Source organism: Eptesicus fuscus, chromosome 16 (genome assembly GCF_027574615.1).
Source record: "Eptesicus fuscus isolate TK198812 chromosome 16, DD_ASM_mEF_20220401, whole genome shotgun sequence".
Taxonomy (NCBI): Eukaryota; Metazoa; Chordata; class Mammalia; order Chiroptera; family Vespertilionidae; genus Eptesicus; species Eptesicus fuscus.
In genome coordinates this window covers 45896355-45924177 of record NC_072488.1, presented here as the reverse complement: position 1 = coordinate 45924177, position 27823 = coordinate 45896355, and the positions used below count along the sequence as shown (strand labels likewise).

Below are 27823 nucleotides of genomic sequence, written 5' to 3'. Positions count from 1 at the left end.
TAAAAATTTCCATGAAATGCAGAAGTCTGGCAACCATAGATCTTGAGGATTTGGGTGAAAGAGTCCTGAAGTTGGGCTAAAGCCATCTTCAGGTCACCAGCTGTGTGCCTGGCGTGTGCACGGGCGGGGCAGGCATGCACATCCTCTGACAGACAGGTCCTCACTGTGGAGCGGAGTGCCCCCTCCTTCCAGGCTCTCGGAGTTTGATGTTAGGAGGCCCTGCATTCAGCCAACCAACCCTCCTGGAGCCAAATCTGATTACGGGAGCTGCAGCCTATTGATTTGACCAGCACCAACATCCAGTTTGCTTAGCAGTCGTATTTCTCCCTTAAAATTATTTACAAATCAGGTTCCCGAGAACGTGGTTAGCATGCCAGTGCCTCCCAGACTGTGCACACTGACAAAGGAAGGTTCTGGGGCTCAAGGACTGGGGCAGCCCCTGTGCTGGAGAAAACTTAATAAGGCAAATGCCCTTTGGGGAGTCTCTTTGGGGTCCCAACCAGCCAGCTATCCCCAGAGACATCTTTGAGCACCAGAGACAACCATTTTTTTTCAAGCTGCAGCAAAATTCACTGGCGAGTCTGTCTCTGAGAAGGAATTTGGACGGCTGCCCTAAATGAGTCGCCATCCAAACTTCAGCTGTTTTAAGCAGTGAATTTTGGTTCCCTCTTAGAGCACTGTTTTCTCCACATGTAGGAGAGGCCACCTGCCTCATAATCATTGAGGCACTTGTTAAAATCCATGTTCCCAGGCCCTTTCTCCGAATCTCTGTGGTAGGACTCAGGAATCAGTATTTTAAAAGCATGCCTACAGTTAGAAGGAAGGGGATGGGCCTGGGTGGAAAAGATGAAAGGTAATAAGAGATTCAAACTTCCAGTTATGAAACAAATAAGTCACAGGGATATAATGTACAGCCTGAACATAAATATAGTCAATAATGCCGTAATAACTTTGTGCGCTGGCAGTTGGTTACTAGACTTATTGGGTGATCACACTGTAAGGTAGATGTTGAATCATTCTGTGGTACACCCAAAAATAATATAATATTGTATGTCAGCTATAGTTCAATTCTATAAAACATCATGCCCACGGTGATTTTTTTTTTTTTTTTTTTTTTACAAACCATGTTCTGTTTGAGAAAAACTGCCACGGAGACGGAAGGCAGCAGATAGGTTTTCATATGGCGGGAGAAAAATCTCTCATCCGTCTCCTTCTAGACCCAGGAAGCTGCCTTCTTTTTTATCCTTCAAAACATTTTTTGTTGTTATTGTCAAGTTGGCAACAAAATAGGTTTTCATCAGAAAATTGTACTCAGGGTCTGGAGTAAACCTGGCTTCTTAATCAGTTCAGGCTGCTGTAACAAAATACCTCAGCCTGGGTGGCTTAAAAAAGAACATTTAGTTCTCACGGTTCTGGAGGCTGGGAAGTCCAAGGTTAAGGTACCAGCCGATTCCGTGCCTGGTGAGAACCCTCTCCCTGGTTTGCAAGTGGCCGCCATCTTGCTGGGTCATCGCGTGTCAGAGAGAAATCGTCTCTCGTGATGCTTCTTATAAGGGCACTAATCCCATTGTAAGGGCTCCACCCTTGTGACCTAATTACTTCTTAAAGGCCCCACCTCCTAGTACCATCCTATTAGGGGTTAGAGTTTTAACATGAATTTGGACACAAATGTTCAGTCCATAGCAGGGTTCTTTCTGGAGCCACAGTGAAGAGCAAAGGGCTCTTGAGATTGGACCCTCACTGGTCCCTTTTCTGTCCTGATATCCTGGGACTGAACAGAGGGGAAAGCAAAGAATGGTCTGCTCCATCCACCTTCCCAAGGTTCCCTCAGGTGGGCACCCTCAGGCTTCTGCTGTATGAAGACATTCAGCAGAGCACAAGCACCAGCCACATGACTGGGCACACCAGGAGGGGTTACCTGAATGGTGTCACAATGAGGGAGGATATGTAATTTGATAGAATTGGGGGTGCTAAACAGTCTGAGCCCTTCAAGGCTTCACTTACCCCCTAATCTGTGGTACCCTGGGGCCTCTTGGGAGACCATTTCCATAGTATGAAGCAGAATGGTAGAATGAAAAAAAAAATTAAGGATCAGGATTTAAATCCCAGCTCTAATCACATCAGTCAAGGAATTTCTGAACCTCAAATTTAATTGCAGAGTTGAGATCAGGAAACCCCACCTTCCCAAAATAGTGTGGGCATTAAGCAGGGTAACACACGATAATTGCCTAGACTTCAGTTGGTGCCAAATGAAAGGTTGCTGAAGAAATATGTTCACCAAGGCGTTGTTCCCATGGCTTTCAATGGTCTCCATGGCCCATGTCCAACCTCAGCTTTCCCACCTGATATTCCCCTTGTATTTTTTCCCCTCTTACACCTGGATCTCCCAGAAATGCTAGCAAAAGTCAGGACACCATGCTAATGTGGCCATCTTAGTTCATGCTACTTGGCAACCTTCCAGAACTTCTCTTACTGATGTCATCAGCTGCCTTCCTGTGGTCAATCTCCTCAGTTCTCTAATCCTGTCCTGTGTCCTTGACTCAGCAGATGACTCAAGACAACCTCACTGAAAAAACAGAAAGTCGACCCTTTCTTTCCTCCCTTCCCTCTCTCTCCCCCTCTGCTCTTGTGTGCTCTCCCTGCCCCTTCTGAGTTATCCTTGGCTAACCCCCTCTTTACATTGCCATTGAGTTTTTGTCTCTCACCCACAAATCCATGCAGTGCTCTCCCCAGCCTAAAAGTGGATGCACCCTCCTTCTCAGCACAAATACCTATGCTCGGCTTGCTGTAGTTATTATTTTCATTGGCATACTCCTTTGTTCCTGCTTTCTGGTTTTTGTCCCCATCCTGACACTGCAATTGCTCATGAGTGACCTCGTTATTGTCAAATCCATTGATCTGTTCCCAGTTCTCTTCCAATGTGGTAAGAGCGTAAGAGAAAGCCGAGTAGGGAGAACAGGAGGGAACATTTCCTGAGCAGCCACTCTGTTCCCAACATGAATCTGGGCACTAGTTAGGTAGTAGGAATGGAGGGTGAGGATTATATAACAGAGGGCTTGAAATGTCGTGTTAAGGAGTTTGTGCTTCATCTGGTAGGCAGTTGGAAGCCTAAACAGGGAGGGCATTTGTATCAATGGTCAGAGCTGGGTTTGGCAAAACTTAATCTGTGGTTGGTCATATAGGGAGTGGAGAAGAGAGATACTCCTGGTCTCTGCATTCAAGGAGCTTGCAGCTGACTTGGAAGATAAAGCTAATGTGCATGAAATGAAGAACTGTACAAGGCACCAAGTAATCAAAAACTAAGTAGCCCTAGCTGGTTTGGCTCAGTGGATAGAGCATCAGCCTTCAGACTGAAGGGTCCCAGGTTTGATTCAGGTCAAGGGCACATGCCCAGGTTGTGGGCTAGATCCCCCATAAGGGGCAGGCAAGAGGCAGCTGAACAATGATTCTATCTCATCATTGATGTTTCTATCTCTCTCTCCCTCTCTCTTCCTCTCTGAACTAAAAATACATATTTTAAAACAAACAAATAAAAACCTAAGAGACGTTAAGTGGTCTGGGAGATCCACTGGAAGGATTATGAGGACCAGACTGGCCCAGAGAAGCTCACAGCATCAGGAGACAACCCTTGAAGAAGGGTAGGAGCTGGGTTGGCGCCAGAAGAAGGGAGAACATCCCAGTGGCATAAGTAAGTCCACTGAAGGCACAGCATTGGCCCCCTGCTCTCCTCTGTAACGGTTGTAACTCATCCCCTTCCCTTTGCAGTGCAACGGAGTGGGGGCTAACAAGTTTCAAGAGCCAGGGAGTAAATATTTTTTTAAGCTGTTCAGGTCCTGCAGTCTCTGTCACAACTATTCCACTCAGCCATGGAAGCAGCAAAGCAGCCACAGACAATACTTACATGAATGGGCATAGCTGTTCTAAGATAATTTTATTTATGAACACTGAAATTTGAATGACATAATTTTCTCATACCATGAAATAATAATCTCCTTTTGATTTTTTCATTCATCTAAAAATTTGAAAACCATTCTTAACTTATAAATCATATAGAAACAGGTGGTGAGCTCATTTAACGTGTGGGTGACAGTTTGTGGTCCCTGCAGTGGAACCTTTGGAGTCAGGGGACCCAGGTCCATGTGTGACACCAGCACCCCCACTCACCAGATGTGCAGCTATGCACAAACTACCTACCTCCCCTTGTCTCAGCTTCCTCACCTGCACAGTGGAGATAAGATAGCAGCATCCATCTTCACTGGTTGTTGTGAGGATTAAATGAGTGGTAAATCTTGAACTGATGAAACTTACCCAGAGGCATGGAGGAGACAGAGTGCAGAACACAAGTGTGGTTGGAAAAAAACTTGAAGTTTGTAGTTGTGAGAATTGGGGTCCAGTTCAAGGTCTGCTGCGTGACCTTTGCAGGGCAGTCTCATCTTATGTAGAGTAGGATGATTTTACTCACTCTGTGGGGTACGTGTGTGTGTTGGTGGGGGGATGACATCATAAATATGATTGCATTGGTAAAAGTTAACCAGGCTCTCTGTCACCCACTGCCCAGATCTTGATTTCGTATACTATTCTCCACTAAAAGGAACCAGGGTTCCTGGGGAAATGGCTGATTCAAGGACAGAGCCGGTGAATTTACTGGATAAGCCTGGAGCACCTTATATTTCTAGAAAGGAAAAAAAGAGCTCAAAATATATGTATACACACACACACAGGCAGCAATCAAAACAGCTTCCAATGGCCAAAGCTGGAGCAATGAAAGTAAATGTATTGCATTATGACCCACAGTATATAATAAATATACATGAGTCTATATTGATCCATATATAAAGGATTGAATAAATAAATAAACAATGAAGAACAGGCAAATCTCGCATGCAAAGGAATTCCAAGTAATTTATATAGAAACTCCACCTTCAAGGAGGGGAGCATAACTCCCTAATCCTTAAGTGTGGACCACGCATATGACTTTCTTCCAAAGAGCGCAGTGTGGAATGCAGGATGGGAGTGGGGGAGGGGGAGGGGACGGGGCAGAGGAGTAGCTTTAGAGTGGATAAGTCTGATAAATGCTACTGCAGTCAGGTGATAAAGGTCAACACCAACAGTGATAAGCTATACTGATAGCATGGAACCTTTATATGATGTGATGAGAATGACACTTTACCTCTGTGGTCTTCCCCCCCCCCCAACAAAAAAAAAAAAACATATCCCAGACTAATCATGAGGAAAACTTTAGACAATTCACAGCTAAGGGTCACTCTGCAAAGTCCCCGACCAGTAGCCTCATAACTATCATGGAAAATCTGAGAAACTGTGGTTGGGATCCTGGAGCTGTAAAAGAACATTAGCTAAATCCTAAGGAAAGCTGAATAAAATATGAACTTGAGTTAATAATAATGTAACTGATATTGGTTCATTAATTGTGACAAATGTACCATACTAATAAGATGTTAATAGCAGGAGAAACTGGCTGCGAAGTATATGGGCACTCTCTGTATTATCTTTGCAACTATTCCTTAAATCTCCTACTATTCTAAAATAACATGGTTTTTTAACTCTATATTAATAAATACTTATATATTCAAAATTAACATATGTTTACCATACACGTGGCATCCCGTATAGTTTTACAATCCTTTCCACCCAAGACAATGCTAATCTCTGCAACATGGGATTCTTGGGCCCATTACTTATGCTCTGGCAGGGTGAGCTGCCTTACACAGCTCCGGGGTTGTTCATGAGTCAATAGTCTCTGTGAATGGTGTCCTGGAGTTGTGCTGAGTACCATAGTGACAGTCACTTTGTAATCTTTGTATCTGAGTTTTATCATCCACAAAACAGAGATTGCTGCTGGGAGACGTGACTCAGTAGATATGTGTGAATAAAGCATTTAGAATGGTGCCTGGCATATATGAGCACTATATCAGGGTTAGCTATTAATAAGGTGGTGGTGATGATGATTTGGAGGCCCATCAGTAGTAGGTATCTATCTAACCCCTTTAAGGACCATCACAAGGGCTATTTAGTTACCTAATAAAAGGCACATGTACACTCCTTATACCATATTCAGCCTGGATCCTCTTGGACCAGGATCATCACCTCAGTGGATTACCATTTTAACCAAGATGCTATCTCCACTAAGTCCCTACTCTTCCTAAATACAGTGATTGTGTTGGGACTGGGAGTCCTTAGTAAGAGAAGGGGCTGCAAGACTGGGTGTGACACTGTGGCTGGGGGGGCATCCCTTACCTTCACACCCACTTCTATTTGCATGCCCTGCCTATTATGTCTCCAAATAATACCCAGAATTTTCCTAGCTCTCTCCAACCAAGCTGTGCCTGGTGGGGTGACCTTTATGTGTCAGCTTGGCTGGGCTACTAGTCAAACACTGTGAAGGTATTTTGTAGACGTGATTAGCATTTACAATGAGTTGACTTTAAGGAAAGCAGATTACCCTCTATGATGTGGGTGAGCCTCATCCAATCAGTTGAAGGCCTTAAGAGCAAAAGCTGAGGTTTTCTGAAGAGGAAAGATTTCTGCCTCAAGACTGCAACATCAACACCTACTTGAGTTTCCAGTCTGCCTCCTGCCCTACAGGTTCTAGACTCACTAACTGCCACAATATTGGGAGTCAACTCCTTAAAATGAATCTAGTCTATCTACACACACACACACACACACACACACACACACACACACACACACTATCCTGTTGATGCTCCTTCTATGTGTCCAGCTTATTCAGACCTCAGAGCCTTGTGTCTGCTCTTGTCTCTGCACAGGCCACCTACCCTACACCCTTCATGTGGCTGCCTTGACCTTCAGGAGAAGAGTCTTGGAGTGTGAGCCCCAGATTCCCTACCACCACTTTCCTTTGTTGCTTTATGTGCATAATTCATTTATGATTTTATATTTATTTGCTGGTATATTTCTTTATAATCTGTCTTCCGCACTATACTTTAAGCTTATCAATGGCAGGTTTCATGTCTTCTTTATTCACCACTATATCCTCAGAATCTAGTACAAAGTTGGGGTTCATGAACAATTCAGTGGCTTAATTGGTGCGGCCTGGAGGCAATATACAGCTCTTTCTTCCACATGTCCCTCACCCATGACTGAAGGTGCTGCCTCGACAGAGGGCTGGCCTCCAGGCGGAACAGGCAACTTTGCTAATAATACAACCCTCATAAAGCTGAAACCTACTTGATTCATCATCTAAGCAGAGTCAAGTTCATGAGCCTAGTTTAATAGGCAAAAGTAATAAAATAGAAACTCCATTAAAGATACCCAAAACAATTGTCCACAGCATAACTACAAAAAGAATTCTGCCTCTGCTTATTTCCTACTTACTGCTGTTCCCTCCCACCATCCCCAGTGAAAACCTCCTTTCCACGTCCAGCTACGTGGACTTTCTGTCTCTATTGTATAGACCAGCTTAGCTTTTCTCCCATCAATAAAGACACCTTTCTAGTAAGAGAAGATTGCATGAAAGATGGTTCAGACATTACAAGATTCAATTTGGCCAGCTCGGGGGAGGTTCGGAAAACTGTCAACACTCCCACATTAACAATGTTTGTCTTCTTACACACAACTCATAGCAGATTTCACATTGATTAATGAAGTCTCCATGATAATTTCTTGTGAGATGTAAATTGCATTGCTCAATCTGTTAATGGAAGCTGTAGACTGGCAGCCGGTGTGGCTCATGGAATAATGGTCTATTGTTCATGGTGAGAAACTATTGGCTGAGAACAAAGAGTGGGGTGTTTGTCTTTCTCACATATTTCAGCTAAACAAGGGTTTCTTTGGGCTCAGGGTTTAAGAGAGGAAAAGGCTGTGGAAATACAATAATGAATCCAGACATAAACTGGAATCCAAGATTTGGCCACATTTCAAGTCACGCTTGTAGACAAAATTGAATTCTGGGTCTGGTGGTTTAAGCGATGCTATTTTTAAGTAAATTATCTGCCATTATTAAAAGCCATGGACAATTTTGGGGCTTGGTATGTGTGTTCCTTCTTAAAACCTGTGGTTTCCCCCACTCGTGGCATTCTTCTTTCTGAGCTCATCTGAGCAGAAAGACAAAGAAATGCGAAGGGTTTAAAGAGTAAAGGAGAGATCTGTTTTCTATTCCCATTTCAACCCTGAGTGACTCCAACAAGACAATTACCTTTTCTGTACCTTAATTTTTCAATTTAAAATGAGGTTAGCAATCTCTATCTCTTACCTCAAGTCCCAGAGGTGATGAGATGAAGTCAGATCCACTTTCCAGAAATACCTTTATAATGAAACTACAGCACATAGAAAATGTGCAATTTCTACATATTCTGCAAGCCAGTGGCTGTTTCAGTTGTACCACACTTGATACCAGATTTCTTCTGAAGAAGGTTTTATCAAAAAGGAAAAAAACAGGCCATTATCTGGCCATTTACTAGTATTAGTAGATGTTGAGCTAAGATGTGCCATGTGTGGAGGAATTACCTTCAAGGCACGAGCGCCATGAATCTGGGCACTTCGTCCAGACTGAGGGTCATGAATGGTTAGTAGTTGCAGGCTATTGTGACTAGCATTGTTTTGATTATTTGAAGTGCTTTTTCCGACCTCAGGGACTAGAAGAAGTATAAACCAACCAACACTCACATTTATGCTTCAACGTATATCAGAAGCATATTGGCACTGATAGAAGCAGTTGGCACTGATAGAAGCAGTTGTTAAACAATGCCTCACCAAAAAGAACCATATTTTATTTTATTTTTAATATATTTTTATTGATTTCAGAGGGGAAGGGAGGCAGAAGGAGAGACAGAAACATCAATGATGAGAGAGCATCAGTGGGAATTGAGCCCCCAACCGGGCATGTGCCCTGACTGGGAATTGAACTGTGACCTCCTCGTTCATGGGTCGATGCTCAACCACTGAGCCATGTTGGCCAGCCCAAAATAACCATACTTTAAAAGCTCAGGAGAATGATAGAGTATGAACGTCAGTTCTGTGCGTATCTGAGCTCTCCTCGGCTCAGTGTTCATCACAGGCTGCAGCAGCTCCTCCAGATCTGTCCCCGGCTGCTCTCCCCGCAAGGAGTATCCCACTGCAGTGATAGTCCGCTACCACAACCTCAGCAGAGCCTAATACAATAGAGTTAAGAACTATCTGGAGGGGATGAGGATGAGTGTGCTTTATCAGCAAAACACTTATCAGTGCCCACTGAAAATCAGGAAAACATGTCACAGGCAATATGCAGTGTTATTATCAATGGATTGAAATAATCCAAAGAGGTTTGCAAAGCTCATGCTACGTTGGTAAGGACTGGACCAAGGTACATATTGGAAAATAGCAGTATGAAACCGGAAGGGTTTGGGGTGGTGTGCAGTGTGCAAAGCATGTAAGCATATAAAATACATGCTGCTTTATTGGTGGGGTACTGAAGTGCCAGCAACCTAAATGGAATAATACATTCTGATGGGGCCAGGTGCCAGCTGCAGTTTGGCGCCACCTGGTGGCGGTTGTCTGTTCAGACTTCAATATCTGGCCCTGTGGCTGGTTGGAGCATCCAGAACCACATGGGGATGATGATGTGATGTCATCTGCCAGACTGGAAACATTGACCAGGGAGCAGAGTGAAGATTCAGGGGCTCCCTCACTATCGCCCTGCTTCTTGAGACAAGGTCTCCCTCTTCACCACAGCCCCTATGCAACCCAAGGTAAGAACTTTAACCCACCACGGGAACTTGGTGGTCACCACCATCTCTGGCCGGCCCACTTGGCTCCACTCAGGAAACCAGTCCTCCTCCTTCATGTCCTCAAAGCCCCACTGACATGGAGTTGTTGGCTGAGGTACGTCCTACAGAAGATTTGGGGTGTGATTAGAGAAATTACACAAAGGATGAGATCGTAGGGTCTTTGAATTTACTCTCAGGCACCACCGTTCCTTACAGTATATTGAGCAGTCCTCACCACAGGAAGATTCTTACTGGCTGTGTTCTTTTACAAGTCCCTGCTTTCAACCCTGGGGAGTCAGGATTTCTCTCTCTCTCTCTCTCTCTCTCTCTCTCTCTGTCTCTCTCTCCTCTTTCTTGTTACCTGGTACTCTTAATTCCTTTTTCCTTATAGAGACCAATTTAGAATTTTTACCCCACCCCAAATTATGCTTCTAGCCTATCTTCCCTTATCCCAAAACACAATAATGTCCTCAGCCAAGCCAACCCTCCATCTAATTTATTCTTCCGTCTCGGTAATACAACGCCTGCAGAAGCTTTACACTTCAGAGTTTGTTTTTCTCTTAACACATCCACCAAATAAATACTTCAGTGTTGGTCCAGCCACCTGCCTCCACCACCATCCCTGCCCTGCCCTAAGCAACCTGGAGGAAGAGGGGTGTGGGTGAGGGAGTTGAGTGTCTTCCACTGGAGTCCAGGGTTTAAAGACCTCTTATTAGAGCATTTCCAAACTCTGGGGCCATTCCTGGCCGCACATCCTTCTGAGGGCCTTTGTCTTTGTCTGAGCATGCTGATCAAGAAAGAATATAAAGCAAGGACATAAGGCTCTGGGCAGATCAATGGCATCCACAGCTAAACGTCACCATGAGCGTCGCTGCTGGGTTGGGCCAAGGAATTTTTCATCTGATGTCTTCTGGGAAGCCAGCTCCACAGCCTGGCTTCAAATAACTAAATCCATCCCCTGACCCTCTTCTTAAGAAATGTGCAGGTCTGGAGATACTTTATTCTTTGGAATTGAATAAAATAATAAGATATTTATACTGCCATAGATAAAATATGTACTACTAAACCACAACAATGTGCAGATCTGGCACCAGAAAGGAAGAACAGATCAAAGGCTGAGAAGCAGAGCCAAGTATACTAGTGTATGTGAATATATAAGGTACCAGGGCAACTTCAAACCAGCAAGGAAAGGATGGTGCATCCAGCAGTGGTGCTGGGAAATTTGTAAACAATTGTTGGAGGAAAATAATGTGGAGCATTTTCTCATGAGTCTCACCCAGTAAATCCTTGAGAGACTGAACAGTTAAATGCAAATAATCAAATAAATAAACAGGGGCTTCTAGCCTCCTGTTTTTGTGATTTGGGCGTGGAAAGGGCCATTCTAAGTATAATAAGATAGAAGCCACAAATAGTCCTTACAAATTAGTAAGGGCAACATGAACACTCCCGATGTAAATTGAGTCAGTTATCCAAGCAGGCAAGTCACAAAAGACATGACAATGGCTAAACAACATAATTGTAAACTTTCAATTTACAGTGGATCAAGAATATTAAATGTAAAGTAAGGAACCATGCATAATTGATCATGCTGTCAAAGACTAAAGACATGCTGATGCCCAGAGCCATGCAGAGGAAAGGGAAACTGCATACAGCGCTGGACGTGGTAGAAATTGGCATATATTTTCTGAAAAGTGACAATACACACCAAACCTTAAATACACTTCATTCCAACCGATTAATTCTTGGCAAATAAGAATGAGAGCAAAGACATATATTTTATTTTAATGATAGCATTAATTAAATATCAAAACATAGTAAATAATTCAAATGTCCTAATTAGGAGACTGGCCAAATAACCTCCATAAAACAGAATATTACAGTCATTAGAAATTTTGTCATAGAAATGTATTTATTGACCTAAAAAAGAAAAGTTGTGACATAATGCTAAGTTTGTAAAGTAATCAAAAGTATGCTTGTGCATGTACAAATATAAGGGTGTGCATAATGATATAGGAAAATGTGAATCAATTTCATTAGAATTTTATTTCTAAGTGATTGGATTGTAGGACATTTTGAAGGTTTCCTCTTCATGCTTGTCTATCATTTCAAATCCACAGTGAGTAGATAGAATTTGTAGTGAGAAAACTATCGATTAAAAAATGAAGTAGTCCTTGGCTCAGTGGATAGGGCATCAGCCCGTAGACTGAAGAGTCTCGGGTTCGATTCTGGTCAAGGGCATGTACCTCGGTTGCAAGCTCCATCCCCAACCCGGGCCAGGATGGGGCACCTTCAGGAGGCAACCAGTCAATGTGTCTCTCTCACACCGATGTTTCTCTCTCTGTCTCTCCCCCTCCCTTCCACTCTTTCTGAAAATCAATGGGAAAATACCCTGAGGTGATAGATGATGATTGATGATAGATAGATAGATAGATAGATAGATAGATAGATAGATAGATAGATAGATAGATATAGATTTAAAATGAAGAAGTAAGAAGTGCTCAGGCCTCCAGGCTGTCTGCCTGCAGGGCCTGCATTCAAGCAGGTGCCGGCACACTCCCCTGGAGGAGCCCGCAGGGAGACTGCTTGCTGGCTGGGGGATGAACCAGGGGAGAATCCTAATGTCCTTCGAAGCCTGAGATGATGTCTTTCCATGAAGTGTTTCCTTGGTGCCAGCTCTGTAAGGCGGATTAAAGAGGAACACCGCCAGGCTCTGCCTCCAAGGACGATATCATCCAACCAAGCAGGGACAGTAGAGAGGAGCCTGGAGCAGAACACAACCTCTTTCGGACAGTGACTGCAGAAAGCTGGGTGCTTTATTTCCCGTCTTATTCACCTGAGGGAGCCCTGTCGACCGCCAGGGGGCAGCACTAAGTGGGGTGGGGATTTTGTGAACCCAGTATTTCCATGAATAATGCGCCTGAGCAGTCTGTCTTGATTGGCCACCCGTCCTGAGGGAGGCCGGCTGGGGCGGGAGGCGGGGCATTTCTTCCCAGCGTTTCTGGCTGGATGCAGTTGGCAGAGGTGTGATCCTGACCCATCGCTGAAGAACAGAGCGAAGGGCATGTGCTGCTAGGTAAAATGGGTGAGGAGCTGGGAAGGGTTCATTCCCCACCTTTTCACACAGACACATGTCCTCCTTTAACTGTGGCTCTCCCCCTCCCTTTCATCGCCCACTGCCTCTGCTTCCTCACTTCCCACCTGCCAGCCCCCCTGCTCTAGCCTCTGACCACCCATTTAAACTGAATCCGCTCCTGACCTCCCGTTTCCAAAATCATGGAGCAAGCTCCAGTTATCCTCCTTCCCCTTGGACAGCTCCACAGCCTGGACTCTTCCCCGCTCCTGCCCCAGCCAGGACCATCCTTCTTCCCTCCTGCCCTGGGCTTGCCACCCCCCTGCCATGAGCCGGGCCTCCCCCTCACCATCCTGCATCTCCTTGTCTTCTCATGATGTGGGGACACCTGAGGGCTCTCATCTAAATCTAATCTCCAGCCTAGGTCTGTTGTCCCAGCTCCAGCCAGATCCAGCCATCCAACCGCCTGCCCTCAAGGTCAGCATGGCCAGAAGTCCAACAGGCCTGCTCCTCCTCCCAGGTCCTCACACCAGCAACAGTCAGCCTCACTGATGGAGTAAACTCTCCCATCAGCAGCCAGCATTTCCTCAAGTTACAGCACCCCTTGAGGCCCTTCTTCCCCTCCCCATGTATCCATTCTGCCTTGGCCCTGGATTGGGTCATTGCCACTTCCTGTCTCAATCCCTACACAACATCCTAAAGGCTCAAGCCTTGCCCACCTCCATCCATGCCCCACCATGGCCAGAGCACACATGTCTGATCAGGTCACTTCCCTGTTGAAAACTACTTCATTGCCCTGGCCGGTGTGGCTCAGTTGATTGGAGCATCGTCCTGTGCACCAAAAGGTACAGGCTTGATCCTCGGTCGGGTGAGTGCAGGAGGCAGCTGATCGTTGTTTCTCTCTCACATCAATATTTCTCTCTCTCTCCCTCTCCCTTCTTCTCTCTCTAAAATAAATATCAATAAAAACATTTTTTTTTAAATACCTGCTTCATGGTTTCCCATAAACTTTGGAATAAACTACAAACTCTCCAGCCTTTCTTGATTTGGCTTCTGTCCACCTTCCTGGCCAAGACTCCTGATACGTCCTCACAGCCATACTTCCTCCGTCTGAGCCACACCACGGCACGCTCAGCATGCCAAGGCCCCCACTTGTGCCTTTGCACTTGCTGTTCTCCTTACCAGTAGCACTGGCCTCCTGCTTACATACCGGGGCCTGGCCTAGCAGCACCTCCTCCAGGAAGCTGCCCTCATCAGCTTGAATGAGAGACTTGTGCATTCTCGTTACTCTCTCTTCACGTAGTAACACAACACCTATTGTATTTCAGGGTAGTTTTTAAATTTTTATATGTTTATATATTTTTATATATTTCATATATACTAATAAAGGCCCCTGACATCCCCCTCCTCAATGTCTCCACTCCCTTTGAGGAGATACCTACTGTAAATCACTTCTCTGTCTCTACCACAGACTAAACTCCTGGGGAAAGGCCAAGGGATGCTCCTCTGCATCCCCAGCCCAAGCACAAGGTCAGGTATATAATTATTAATTAGTAGGTCACCTCCAACCGCACTGCCAGGGATTTGGGATTTGGCTCTAAAGTCTGGAAGTAAAAGTGAACTAAGAAATATATGGGTTTTGCTTTCCTTTACTACAAAGAAACCCTGTTTACCAGCAGAGAAGATAATTTTTTGGCTGGAAATAAAAAGTCAAGCAGGTATCTAGCACCATGCTTGAAGAAGAGACAGCCTGGGGGTTGCTGGAGGAAGAGTAGGAGGATGAGGCTGCTCAGAGCGTGTCGAAGGAGGGATGGCAGAGAAGGCCAAAATGGAAAGAGGGCTCTGAGGAAGGGCGTGGTCCCTTGAGTTTGTAGGACCAGGAGATGGATTCAGCTTGTTGCTCGTGGCCTCGGATGAAGTAGTGAGCGCTACAGGGCCACAGGTTTTCACTCAGTTTAAGGAGGAAGGTGTCAGTCACAGCCAGCAGCAGGAGGCTCAATGACAGTGACTCAGCCCTGCTGCACAGAGAATCCCCGGGGGAGCTTCTATAACTCTGATGCCCAATCTGCGCTGCGGACCAAAACCCATATATTCTAAATGAGAAGCTCTGTCGTGGGATCCACACATTCGAATTTTTCAATGCTCCCAGGTGATTCCAATGTGCAGCCACGATTGAGAGTACCAAGCTACAAACTTGAACTTGCACACAAATCATCAGGTAGTCTTGTTAAAATGCGCACTCTGATTTTGGGCCATCAGGGTGAGGCCTGAGAGCATGCATAGCTAACAAGCTGCAGGGTACCCCTAATGGAGCTGGCTTTATAGCTAGTAATAGCATGTCACAGGTGTAGGAAATAGGCCTCTGTGATCCATCTTCAAAATAGTCAACTTTTAATGGAAACGGTTACTGAATTTCCCCTGGGCAAACAGAATGTAGGGAGGAGAGAAGAGGATATAAGAAAGAAGAAGCATGTACGTGAGCTAGCATCATGATGGAAACCCCTGAGGCACCCAGGATGAAACACCTCGTGCCAGCCTCAACTAGACAGGGGGAGGTAGAGACAACTAGAAAAGGCCTTAGCCCATTTTTTTAAATGGCCCAATAGGAGACAATAAGACCTAGGTGGCATATGAGGAAACTATTAACCCCATAGGACTCAGCCAGTGAGGAACTGGAGGAGGGACTCTCGCACCCTAGGGGATAAATAACCTGTGATTGCTGTTCTGTGTGTGCCTGTACAACCAGACACCCACTCTTGCAAGAATGTATTAAAAGTCTCGTTTTTGCCATACTTCTGTCTCCAAGTCCGTTATTTGAATTCAGACAGGTGAGCATTTCTCACAACAGGGAGTATTCAAAAAAAGATAGAAAATTATGACATACTAGAGGCTGGGTGCACGAATTCATGCACTGGTGGGGTCCAGCCGGCCCACCCCGATGGGGGCCATCAGGGGTGGGCCAGCTGGGGCGAGGGGCTGCAGGCATTCCAGTCGTTCCGCCATTAAGTCATTTTGCATATTACCCTTTTATTATATAGGATGGATATTGCAGAGAGTGCTTATGCATTGAATGGGGGCTGGAATTACATCAACGACCTTCAACCTCTCTGTAACAGCTGAAATCTTCCAGCACCACCCCCAAACAAAATTATCCATAGAAAGTCAATATATAAACCCAGCAAAGCAGAGCTGTCTCATAGAATGAAGGTAGGGAACCCAGATCCCTGCCCTCTTGGCCTCCCCACCCCACGGCACTTACTGTAGAGTCTCCATGAAGTTCATTAGAAGACACCCTAGGTACTATTTAATAAGCATATCTATCTTCATGTCAAATGCTGAGGATTATTTCAGAAACTGGAACTGCTCCTTCGACAATGAGGCGACTCCAGCCTTGTGAGCCCTAAGTGAACCTGGATTAGTGAGCATGAAGGTATTAAGGCGTTGAGGACAGGAGACTCTGCAGGATTTGGGACTGTATTCAGCAAGTCTATCCTGTAAAATGTGTCAAGCCCCACTTGCTGCTTAGAGGAGTAAGCTGGAGGGAACAAAGACACACAGCTGTTGCATGCACATTCCTTCTGAAAGTCCTGGTAAGTCCATTGGCAGGACTTACCGATCAAAATCAATGCACGTCTCATTAAGTGGGAACCTAGCGGTCCCGTCTGCCACTGCCTCTTGCATTCACTCCTGACGCTTCCTCTGGCTCACTTCTGGCGCATCCCTGACCCCTCGTCCCTTCCCCCAAGACACATATTAATCCTGAGAACTGAGAAAATCCCGCCTGGCAGGAACCTAGGGAATATCAGATTCAAGAGCCCAAAATGCATGGAGCTGAACAAAATAAGATTACACTGGGTTCACTGAGCAGCCCTCCAAAATACTAATTTCAGCAAGAAATAAAAGAACAGAGTTACTTCCAATTAGCTACAAGGATATGGTAAAATCTATCCAGAAAAGTGTCAAGGGGGGAATAAATGTATTCATTTTCATATTTTTAAATTACGGAATGTCATTCATTTTGCCTACAGTCGATTAGAATTTTTTATGACTTGGACATATTTTGGATAGAGTATTTTCTTTGTAAAAGGAGTTCATCTGAGCATGATTTAGGAGGCTCCGAAGGAAGTGACAATACAGGGGGGGCTTTGAACTCCTGGTGAGACTGCACAGAATGGATGCGCTCAGCTCGCTGCATTGCTGAATCTGTGGTTTGTTACTTAAAAACTCCTAAAGTGTCTTCAAGTTGCAAATTTTAATATTCAGAGAACTGGCTCTGAATATTAAAGTGTGGGGCTTTGCCGAGAAGTGGTTGAAAACGAACGGAGTGTCAGTAAAGGAGAAATTGAGTGAATAAGTGAGTTATTTTTATTGGAAAAATTTTCACTGTAGAGAATAAACATAAACAGAATGGAAAAAAATATCCTTGGGTTAATTTTCTTCAGTGACAAGAAGCTGGTTCTGGCGTCTGTATTCTGATCCTAACTCCTCTTTTTACCAGCTATGAACTTACACAATTTAATTAACTCAGCTTTCCTCCTCTACAAAATGGGATCCTAATAGTACCCACCCAATAGTTTGTTCTCAGGATTAATAAGATAAGGCTAGCAAAGTGCTTGGCATTGTGCTGGTCACTCAGTGAGGTCAAACTCCCATTTCTATGAATGCTGTGAATACTGTCATTGACATTATTAGCACAGAGTAAGCCCCCCCAAAGTATTAGCAATTATTGTTATTGCTATTAGAAATGTTGAGCCTCTTCATTGAACTCACATCAGGGGAAAGGGCTATAACTAGCCAGACATGCCAATGACCCCCTGAAGGAAATATCCTTTCTCAAAATTCAAAAAACTTATGTGAACATCCTACTTAGAAGGAGTCTTGTCTGAAACAGAACAGGATAAATTATGCTGTTGTAACAAACCCCCAAAATCTCAGTGATTTAACACAGCAAAGGGTCATTTCTTGCTCATGACTAGTCAAACTCAAGTCAGTTGCCTTCTAAACTCCAAGCGATGACTCAGAGACCCAAGCAGATTCCATCTGAAAATATATTTTTAAGAACCAGACTTAGAAATAGCTTACACTTTGTACCAATCCTAAGCTAGGATAAGTCTTCTCTTTCTCCTCCAAGCTAATTATTCTTATATCTGTGACTCCATTTGTCATATAGAATGAATTAGGGTGGTTCTCCTCTGAGGGTACTAGCTGGTCTGCATCCCTACACCAAAATCGAGCCTAAATGTAACCTGAAAAGTATGGACAGAGTGGGACAATCACCTCCTCCTTTCTAGAGCATGTACTTATATGAATGATGCCTGGGGTTGCATACTTTTTTTTTTAGGGAAAATGTCAGCAAGATTGAACTTCGTATTAACTAAAATTGCCATGGGTATACAATGGATTCAGTTCTCTTTAATCAATATTTGTTCTTCTTTTTTCAACCTGAACAGGAACCATCACTTTGGAAAAAGTCCACTAGAAAAACAAAGTTGAAGAGATACGCTTTCCCTCGATTATCCATTAATATATCACCTACTCACCCAATGTAGGTGGCAAGCCTACCTCGGGTGTGTCTTATCATCCAAACTTACCAATGGCAAATGCTGAGAAAGGCAGCTGTCAAGCCTCAACCACCCTTGTTGTTTCTTAGAATGACCCCTCCCATCCGCCTTGTTGCAGATACCACATTTGCGTGCCTGTGCTGATCTACTTCCTCCCCCTGCTGGTGATCGGCTATGCGTACACCATAGTAGGAATCACGCTGTGGGCCAGCGAGATCCCCGGGGACTCCTCTGACCGTTATCACGAGCAAGTCTCTGCTAAACGCAAGGTGAGCAAGGGGCAGGAAGCACCTAACCCACAGGCAACAGGCTCACAAGCATATGGGCCCCAGAGCCTCAGGAGGCTCAGGCTCAGCAGGCACAAAACATCCTTGAATCCAGGGAACAGCAACGGAGGAAGAGGGAGGCATCCTTTTTCAATGTATTGGAAACAGGTCTGCCTGTACAGGCATGACCTTGCTTGCACCTTAAGAGAATTGCATTCACACACACACAATATTTAACTACAAAAGCATTAAAGAGTTATTCAGTCCCCTTTTTAGTATTTATTTAAAGTTTGGCACAATAATGCATTCACTTGGTGCAAACATCAAAAAGTATTAAAAAGAACAACATAATGATGGTAGAGAGCAGATCAGTGGTTAGGAGGATTCGTATGGGGGAGGGGCTGCCTACAAAGGCACAGCATGAGCTTCTTTGTGGTGATGGAGCGACACAGCAGCTCTGTATCCTGATTGTGGCCGGTTTTTCAGCTCATCTGTACATGTGATAAAATTTCATAGAACTATACACCCCCAAAAAGGAGCATGTGTAAAAACAGGCAAAATCCAAACACCGTCTGTAGTTTAGTTTCTAGCCTGGCACGCCCGTGTCCTGGTTTTGATCACGTGGTATAGTTAAGTAAGATGACATCACAGGAGGAACCTGGGAACTCTTGTACTGTTTTTGCACTTCTTGGGAGTTGTAAATTACTTCAAAATGAAAAGTAAAAAAATATATTAGGAGTTTTACCATGAAAAGGATCCCACCCGCTTCCCATGTGCATGCACACACTGTGGTAGCCATTGGTATTTATTTCTTATTAATCCTTCCAGATATTATAATGCATTTATAAGACAAATAAATGTAAATTATTTTCATTCTTCTTTTTTACACAAATAGTAAACACACACTTCCTACCCTTTACTTTTTTTTTTTACTTAATATCCAAAAGACCTTCAAAAATCAATATATAAAGAGCTTTCTCATTCTTTTTTTTTTCTTTTAGTACATCTTTGCATAGCATTTCATTATGTGGAGGCTAGGTAGTTCTCACTGAGTTTGGGGGGAAAGAGGGAAAGGTCACATCACCCCGTGTTCATAAAACCTTGTAAGTCCCCTTTAAACATTAGATGCTCTCTTGGGGCAGCTGTCCAAGTCCTATCCCTTAATCCTTCCTTCCCGCTGAGACTCCAAGCAAGAAGCCTGCCCTAACTCACTGCTCTCACTTTTGGTGCTTCCCACTTCCTGGGTCTTTCCCTCTTGAACACCCGTTCCCCTTGGCTCATTAATCTGGTCTCCCTTGGCTTCTCCAGCCATTGCCCAGAGGATGGTATAACACGGTGATTCTGGACCATGAGTGTGCATCAGAATCATTGGAAGGAAGGACTTGTCAATCACAGAATTCTGGGTCCCACCCCCAGAGTTTCTTATTTGGTAAGTCTGGGTGGGGTCCAAGAATTTGCGTTTCTGACAAGGTCTCAGTGATGGTGCTGACACTGGTCCTGGGGCCACACTCTGAGAACCACTGATATAACCCAAGTCCTTTGGTGCCACATAGAAAAGGTCCTTCTTCTTCCTCAAAAAGGATTTATTATAAGTACTTCTCCCCCTAGACTACACTGTGTGCCGTGAGAGGGAGAGGAGGAGAGAGAAAGTAGCCATGAGAAAAGGATTATGTGCTGCTGGTCTCACCTGCCTTGCCCTCTTGCCAGGTGGTCAAGATGATGATCGTTGTGGTGTGCACTTTCGCCGTCTGCTGGCTGCCCTTCCACATATTCTTTCTCCTGCCCTACATCAACCCAGATATCTACCTGGAGAAGTTTATTCAGCAGTTCTACCTGGCTATCATGTGGTTGGCCATGAGCTCCACCATGTATAACCCAATCATCTACTGCTGCCTCAATGACAGGTGAGGACCCCATCCCCCAGACTCTTTCCAGGGGCCACAAAACCATCTGTCTATATAACCACCAACCAACCAACCTAAATGAGCAAACCTGGCTGTGAGACAAGAGAGAGTGGTGGGGACTGCAGCAAACTAATCACCACATTACTCAGTCCCTTCAGATTATCACCATTGCAAGAATATAAGACCAGAGTGCACATATTTTTCTTTCCCAAGAGGAACCAGAAATCCATATTGTTGTGTGGTATCTTCTTACTTTTAAACACTGGCATCTAAGTCAATGGGGGAGGGGGAGGTTGCAGGTAAGAAAAAACCCTCTGTGGTTGCTGTGTACAAAGCAGGTCCACAAGTTGAATCCAGTTTGTGGCCTATGAGTTTGCTCACACTGCCCAATGGAATCATTACACAGGGGGGCTGTGCATGGAGACAGAGAGACAGAGTCAGTGTGGGACTCAGATCGTATGAGGCAAACTACAGGAACTTGACTGGCAGAAAGTCATCTTTCAGACGGTGAACTAATTGAAGGAGAGGACTGACTCTTGTCGTGTTTTTACTGCACAGTGACTAGCACCGTATCGTTCACATAGTAAACCCCGGTGAATGTTTTACTTTGATGCTGAGTTGACCAAAGTTGGCTGCCCCATGCCAGTGGAGGCAGCATAGTTCAGTGGCTGCCCTCAGAAAAGACATATGTCATCTGAACCTGGGTTCTAGTACTGGGTTTGACTTTAATGACCAACCTTTACACCTTCTGGGCCTTACTGTCTCCAGTTCTCAATTAATTTAAAAAATAATAACACGGTATCAGGCCTGGGTGCATCCATGTGTTAAGGAGCTGATGCAAAGGTGGGAAGGCGTTCTGAAAGCAGGCTGCCCTCACCAGGGTCACCTCTCCACCTCTCTCCCTCCAGGTTCCGGCTGGGCTTCAAGCATGCCTTCCGGTGCTGCCCTTTCATCAGTGCGGGCGACTACGAGGGGCTGGAGATGAAATCCACCCGGTATCTCCAGGCCCAGGGCAGTGTGTATAAAGTCAGCCGCCTGGAAACTACCGTCTCCACAGTGGTGGGGAACCATGAGGAAGAACTGGAGGAGGGCCCCAAGGCCACGCCCTCGCCCCTGGACCTGACCTCCAATGGCTCCTCTCGCAGTGAGTCCAAGACCCTGACGGAGAGCTTCAGCTTCTACTCCAACATGCTCTCCTAGACCCTGGGCCTTCAACAGAGGCAGCCACCATCGTCTTTGTCTTGCTTCACTTCATGCATGGATAATTCCTCGATCTGGAAACCATCAGAAACACCCTAACACTTGTGAAAAGGGTCAGAAGGGTTTAGGAAAGACATTCTATCCTGGAGTCTGAAAACCTGGATTCTCCCATGTCGTTGCCAACCCCATGCTGTGTGACCCAAGGCAAATCTGAGCCTGTAAAACGGGAAGGTTAGACTTGATGTTCTCTACAGTCCATTCCATGGTTCTAGAATAAAGTTTGACTGCGAATGAGCACTTATTTCAAGATGAATCTTGCAATGGAGCAACAGACCCAACTGATCTGTTTGCCTGGAGTCTCTGTCTTACTTCAATAAAGCCATTCTCAGTCATGCTCAGATTACCCTCCTTTCGCTGGTGGATGTCTTCATTTGATAGCGTGAACAAAAGAAGGACCCACCAAAAATCTGAAAGAGAAATTTAACCCCATTTTCTGAGCATCCGTGAAAAGAAGACAAAGTCTGCCCCTTTTTTGGCATCTCAATATTTTAGGGCATTTAAACATCATGGGATTGAGAGCCTCAGATTCATCTGCATCGTGTCCCCAGTAACTGCCCTGAGCCACTAACTGATGCAGGCAGAAATTGTCCACTGATACCAGCCAATGTCTGTCAGGACCAAGAGTCAGGAGAGCTGTGCCATAGTTCACCTATCTGAGCCTCTCTTTCCTTATTTGTAAAACTATGGGACTGAACTAGATCATCTAAGGGTCCCTTCAAATTTCCAATGGTTTAATGAGTGTATGAGTTTTTTGTTTGTTTCACACACAAAAAATGGTGGTCTCAGAAAGAATAGGAGAAGAGAGTGAAGTGACTTAATACTCCTGGAAAGTAGCAACTGCTGCGACCATGTGTCCACACCCACATCAGACATTCTCTGATTTATCCTAAAATGTGAGTACTTTTTTCTCCCGGAAGGTTGTAGCCTTTAACACAGCTGAGGACTTGGTGTCAAAGCCTGCATCTGTCCACCAGGTTTTAGCAGACTGAGCCTGCAGCCGGAGATAACATCAGGGAAACGAATTCATGGGCTCCCTGCTCTGGCCTTTCGGTTGTCTTGGGACAGAGGCACTAGCTTTGCAGTAACATCCCACATGTGCTCAGATGCTCAAGGAGCAAAGGGGCTGCAGCAGCACCTCAGGGAAGAGGACACCTTGCATTTTCCATTTAGACTCTCTGAATCTCCCCTGTTGACCCCATGGCTTTGCTGGCCTCCTGTCTATAAGAAGTGGGAAAACACACTGACCCTACAGGACGGTTCATCTACCAAGAGCCATGAACTTAAGGCTTCCTATCCCAGTACAGCTTAGCAGTGATGGCGAACCTCTGACACGCGTGTCAGTGCCATTTCTGATGACACGCGGCCGCTCAGGCGGCCGCATGCCGAGGATGAAACATTTATGTTATTTAAACTATAAATATCGCGAAATGATGTTTTTTCCTCAAAGGGACACACAGTATAAGCCAGAAGGACCCAAGAAGTATACTCTTCTAAGCCTCATGGGAAGGATCCAATAAATTGAGTAAAGCCAGCTCAGTGCAGATATATGAACGGAAGACATAATTTAGAGGCTACAAAAGTCAGTGATGAAAGCATTAGTCAGACTTCCAATAAACAATTGTGCCGTGTGTGGATAATTCTCTTCCAAGGGTCATAGAGAACCAGCATGATTATGAGAAGAACTTAAGAAGAAAGTGTCAAGGACTTGGGGACATCCTCTTTATGGAAGAGTTTGGAATTGAATTCAATAAGAATTATTGAGTACCTGCTCTGGACTTGGCCCTGAGCTGGGGACACATGGCTCCTTTCACTCTTGAGAGCCATGGCCAACCCAGAAGTCCTAGGGGATCGAGGCCACCCAGCAGGCATGGAGGCAGCTGTGAAGTCGATTCTTCCCAGGATTTTAAAGACTTAATATGTGTAATTGAGCCAAGGACTGAGACCTTCAGAGAGCCTTATGCAGTGAGAGTTCTCTGAGATCACTTGAAGAAACGCCACCAGGCAGTCCAGGGGACCTAGTGAGACATGGTTGGACAACATCGTCACTGCACATAGAGGGAGGGTGGGATGGTGCTGAGCAGTTTCAAATATGGCAAAACATCCCCTCTGAACCAGCCCAGCAGGCCTTCCTCCCACCCACTCTCCAACACCTATGTAACTTGTAAAAAATGTCATCAGCTCCCACACGTAAGAAACACCATGATTGCATGGGCTCGTTCTTATAGAAATGTGTCACCCTATGTTTATCTTCTAAGTGTTTCTCTGCGGTGTACTGTTCAGTAGTAATAGAATATAAGACATCATGGGGCCAGTCTTTGTTATGTTACTTCCGAAATATGGGATTCAGTTGCTGTCAATGTGTTCTTTGTATTGTGCCAACCTCTCCTCCTCACTCTTTCACAGAGAGGAGCTGATGTACACCGTGAACTCACAGTCAAACCATAGTGACTGGGGGGCTGGAGGGGGCAGGCCTCTATGGGAGGAACTAAAGGGCAGGAGTTCTTGTCCTCTCCCCCCACACACACCATAATGCTGAGACATGCTGGGAGGTCCTTTCTCTTAGAAGGACTGGGGGACTTCTATGAAAAGGGGACTTGGGAGCTGACCTCTCTGATTTGGCTTTCGGGGAGAATTCTGTATGTGGAACAGGGTCATTCCTGAAGTTCCCATTTTCCAGCCTGGGATCCTGGAAAGAATTTCCATGCAGAAATAAAGTATGTGTTTGACTATCTCACGCTTCTGCCTCATCTCCAGGGACCCTCAGTGCTCTACAGGAGACTGAATGGGGTGGTACTCTGAACCTTAATAACTTGCATAGTCAGAAGGAAGGAACCCAACATCCAGCGATCTCCTAATGATGCAGCAAAATGAGTTGACAAAATGGGAACTCTTTCCAAGTGGGGATCTGGGAAGATAAGGTGGGATGGTCTGAGGTGACAATGACGTCACCTGTGAGAAGAGCTGTGTCAGTTCAGGTCCTCCCAGAAGCAGACCCAAGGCAGAGTTAGAAGTGCAGAAGACTGATGGGTAGAAATACCTGGGAAAGATAAAGCGGGGGAGGAAGCTGGAGTAGGCAGGGGAAGCTTGAGACCACTGTGCAGATCTAACACCTGTGGGAAAGGGGGAGGGGAGGAGTGGGCAGGAAGAGCCTCAGATGCAGGACAGCTCTAAGAAAGTCTCAGCGTGCCAAAGGGTGCCCATCGAGAAGGCCTGCATTGGCAGAAATGGCTAGGCCTGGTACTTCCCCTTGCTCGGTCACTGTTGGACGCTCTCTGGGGAGGGAGTGGTCTGTGTTTGAACTCCGTGGTGGGTCCTGAAGGTGCAGCAGCTGGCAGCCATCAGCTGGCTGCACTCCCACTACCAGTTCTCTCCTGAAAGGAGATCTGGGCCGGACCCGCCCCCCCCCCCCCCAACTGCCACCAGAGCTTTGGTTAAGGCCCCTGTGTTTGGAGACCCTTGGTGATACCCGTTGTCAGCCCTGGCAACCTGCATCCAACCTCCCGGGGAAACCCTGTCCCACCTCACCTCTCAAGCCCACTGCCTCAAAGAAGAGAGGAGCAGCTGATAGCGGACTTGCAATGATGAAGACTGTAGAGGCATTGAAAGAGGGAGTTGTGAGGAGAACATACTCAGCTACCCAATGTATTCTGTGCTAGAAACAAATAGTAAAGATGTTTCTATTTAAACTAAGGCAGATTACACTGGGTGCCTGGATAAGCTTCAATGAATCCACAAATCCCCTTCAAAATCCCTATAAATCATATGTTAAACAGTGTGTGTGTGTGTGTGTGTGTGTATGTGTGTGTATGTGTATGTGTGTGTGTGTGTGCAGTAAGGGGTGCAAAACCTGAGTCTTCTCAGAACTCATTCACCCTTGGCTCTCCAGAGAAGGAGAGAAACTAAGCTATTTATAGGAGAGGGGTGAGGAATCAGGAGACCGTCAGAACACAGTGAAAGGTAGATGAGCCCCAGGAGAACTAGAGTGGCTGTCAGGAAACGGGAAACAACTTTGGAACAAAATCATAATTCACCTCAGGCTCCCGGAGGAGTTAAAGCTGTAGAATGTCATTGCAGATGTTGGTGGTGATAAAAATACCAAACTCATGATTAAGAGGTGGTGTGTTCACTCTTCTCCATGGAAAGATGAGTACTCATCAGTGGAGGAAAGACTAAGCTTAGTTATAGGTCAAAATATAATCTCAGCTGTGGATATAGACACTCCTGTGAAAATGCAAGGATGTTCTACTTACTTCTGTGTAGGTAGACTACACACTGTGGACACTTGGCCTGAGGAGCCACCCTGGCTTTGGTGATAACTCCCCCAGTGGCTCCTTGAATCCCTTTCATGGGGTGTTCATCCCTTTCAGCTCTGGAACCCAAGAGTGAGGATTTCAGTCAAGGCCCCAAGCCAAGGAGAATCAGGTAGAACACACCAAGAATGTTCCTCTGCTCCATCTTCAAGGGTGAAGGGAGCATCTAACTGCAGGAGGTACTTTCCTAAACTCCTCAGGCCAAGTTCTGAGATGCTCTCCTGTATTTCTACCCAGTTCAGGAAAAGAGGGAGGAGAAGAATGAGGCCTCGAAAGGGCGTTCCTCATGAGCTACAAATTCAATATACAGTGGTTATCATCTTCTATCCTGGCCACTCTCTCAAGCAGAGCAGCTAGCCGAGAACAGGCTGCTGATTAAAAACAAGTGACTAAAGGACATCAGCACTGACATGAGTCTGGTGGATGGGCTGCCCTGGCCCTGGCACTCTCGGATGGCACCCTAGCAGCGTACATCCTGCCAGCTTCGAACATTTTCATACAGACAAGTCCGAAGCCAGGTCCTCTGCACTCGCTCTCTTCTCTCTTCTTTTTATGTCCAGTTTCCTTTTGTTCTCCACTCGTTAGTCCAACATTGTTCCCATCCTTAGAAGCCTCTCCTAACCCTGTCCCTGCTGAGACCTCTAGGTTTTCTCTCCACTACACTGGATGCCGTGCTGGTGCACTCATTCATAACGGCAGGATTTGGTATGCAAGTTAGAGGACACCATCCCTAGCACATCCCCTTTTTCCATCTCCCCAAAGCCCTCATCGCCCACCCCTGGTTTATACCCACCCATACTTTCTCTTCATCACCTAATCCCCACCTCCCACTCACCCACTTTCCCAAGTTGAGATGGCTCTCAGAGAAGGGTTCTTGACTTAGTTCCATAAGAATCAGTGTCAGATTCAGCCTCTAGACTGAGCAAGGAGAATAGCAAATCAGAGCAATGCCAGGTTCCAGTGCTGTTGTCTCCTAAACATGCCAACATAGGGATTTGAAGAACACTGTTAATGCATGAAGTGGCCATAGACAGCGTGGAGGAAGCAGGGCGCTCACACTGCCTGTGAAGCACTTTCTAGGTTTGATTTCTCTTCTGCTCTTTGCTGACTCAATGATCCATGCCCCTTGCCCTCTTGTTCCATCACCACCACCAGTACCTGTTTAGGTAGAAGTGTCTGATAGGGCAATCACTACTCCTCAAAGGTGGCAGCCACAGTGACCTAATCCAGCTAATAAAAAACAGATGCTGTTAGCCCGGCCAGTGTTGCTCAGTGGTTGAGCATTGACCTGTGAACCAGGAGTTCATGGTTTGATTCCCAGTCAGGGAACATGCCCAGGTTTCGGGTTTGATTCCCAGTAAGGGTCATGCAGGAGATGGCTGATCAATGATTCTCTCTCATATTGATGTTTCTATCTCTCTCTCCCTCTCTTCTTCTCTGAAGTCAATAAAAAAATATATATTTTTTAAAACAGATGCTGTTAGGGACCATTATGAACATGGTTTTGTTTATTTGTTTGTTTTTAATTCTCACCCAAGGATATGTTTTTCATTGATTTTAGAGAGAGGAAGGAAGAGAGAGAGCAAAAGAGAGAGACATCGATGTGAGAGAGAAATACCCATCAGTTGCCTACCCTACATGCCCTGACTGGGGATCGAACCCACAACCTGGGTATGTGCCCAGACCAGGATTTGAACCCACCACCTTTCAGTGTACAGGACACTCCA

The 27823-nt window shown here is 45.5% G+C and overlaps 1 protein-coding gene across 1 annotated transcript in view; it reads left to right on the top strand.

Moving 5' to 3' along the window:
• TACR1 (tachykinin receptor 1) overlaps positions 1-21726 on the top strand; it is a 124809-nt gene extending 103083 nt beyond the window's left edge. Inside the window, exons 3-5 of the mRNA XM_008147393.3 lie at positions 18475-18625; positions 20330-20526; positions 21435-21726. Of these exons, the coding sequence (XP_008145615.2) occupies positions 18475-18625; positions 20330-20526; positions 21435-21726 (640 nt within the window). The remainder of the gene's footprint in view (positions 1-18474; positions 18626-20329; positions 20527-21434) is intronic.
• The last annotated feature ends 6097 nt before the right edge of the window (positions 21727-27823 follow it).